Source organism: Buceros rhinoceros, unplaced genomic scaffold, assembly GCF_000710305.1.
Source record: "Buceros rhinoceros silvestris isolate BGI_N320 unplaced genomic scaffold, ASM71030v1 scaffold27911, whole genome shotgun sequence".
NCBI lineage: Eukaryota > Metazoa > Chordata > Aves > Bucerotiformes > Bucerotidae > Buceros > Buceros rhinoceros.
This window is the reverse complement of record NW_010392921.1, coordinates 14,856-15,835: the sequence shown is the minus strand read 5'-3', so window position 1 is coordinate 15,835 and position 980 is coordinate 14,856. Positions and strand designations below refer to the sequence as shown.

The window sequence follows — 980 nt, the reverse complement described above, 5'->3', positions numbered from 1 at the left end:
CCTGCCGCCTCTGCGGCTGGCAGCTCCCCTCCAGACCGTCACCGTGCCCCAGCGGCAAACCCAGCTCCTCTGCGCCCTCAAACCGGCCTCTCTCAGCCTGACGCTCTTACCTGCGTGGTGGAGACCGAGGAGGAGGAGGCTGGGATGGTGCTAGCAAAGGGAGACCGGTTGAGCTGTGGGAGAGACGACGTACCCTGGTGTGCCAGCAGGCTGGAGGAGAGGGGGGTACTGCACACAGCCCGCAGCACCCCACCCCCGTGGGAAATGGGGTCCTTGTTACTGGTGTAGATCCCTGCGAGGGGGAGAGGTGTGTTAGAGCGCCGCGTCCCCTCCCACGGCCTGGAAGCAGCTGGGTTTCTGCAGAGCTTCGTCTCAGCAAGGGAGGGTGGCACCACGGCCAAGCGTCACACGCACTGCAGCATCTCCTGGCCTGGCACACGGCGGAGGGGGTCACAGTCCACAATCCTTCTATCAGAAGGGATCTACAACCTTACCCCTGCCCCCTTCTTGTTCGCTCCTCGCACCCCGACACAATCCGAGAGAGAAACCGCGGCGTAAAGCGACTCACCGAAGGTACGAGTCAGTGGCAGAGGGCGGGTAGTGGACTCAGGAGTCCCACTCTCTGCTGCCTGTGCGAGTGAGGAGACCACACTCTTGCTGAGCTAACCTGTCCCTTTCCGTGACGTCCAGGGACCACCGTGATGCCCAGGGACCATGGTGGGGCACAGGGACCATGGTGGGGCATGGGCAGGCAGTGCCCAAAGCCAGGTCCTACCGAGCTCTACCAGCATCTCCCGGCAGGAGAGGAGCAGGAGCAGGAGCAGGAGCAGGAGCAGGAGCATGAGAAGGAGCAGGAGAGGAGCAGGAGCAGGAGCAGGAGCAGGAGCAGGAGCAGGAGAAGGAGCAGGAGAGGAGCAGGAGCAGGAGCAGGAGCAGGAGCAGGAGAGGAGCAGGAGCAGGAGCAGGAGCAGGAGCAGGAG

At 63.9% G+C, this 980-nt stretch overlaps 1 protein-coding gene across 1 annotated transcript in view; it reads right to left on the bottom strand.

Annotated features, from left to right (window-relative positions):
• LOC104500952 (protein AF-17-like) overlaps positions 1-980 on the bottom strand; it is a gene marked incomplete at its 3' end in the record, with an annotated part of 15,533 nt that overhangs the window by 898 nt on the left and 13,655 nt on the right. The window contains exon 8 of the mRNA XM_010144681.1: positions 111-292. Within this exon, the coding sequence (XP_010142983.1) occupies positions 111-292 (182 nt within the window). The remainder of the gene's footprint in view (positions 1-110; positions 293-980) is intronic.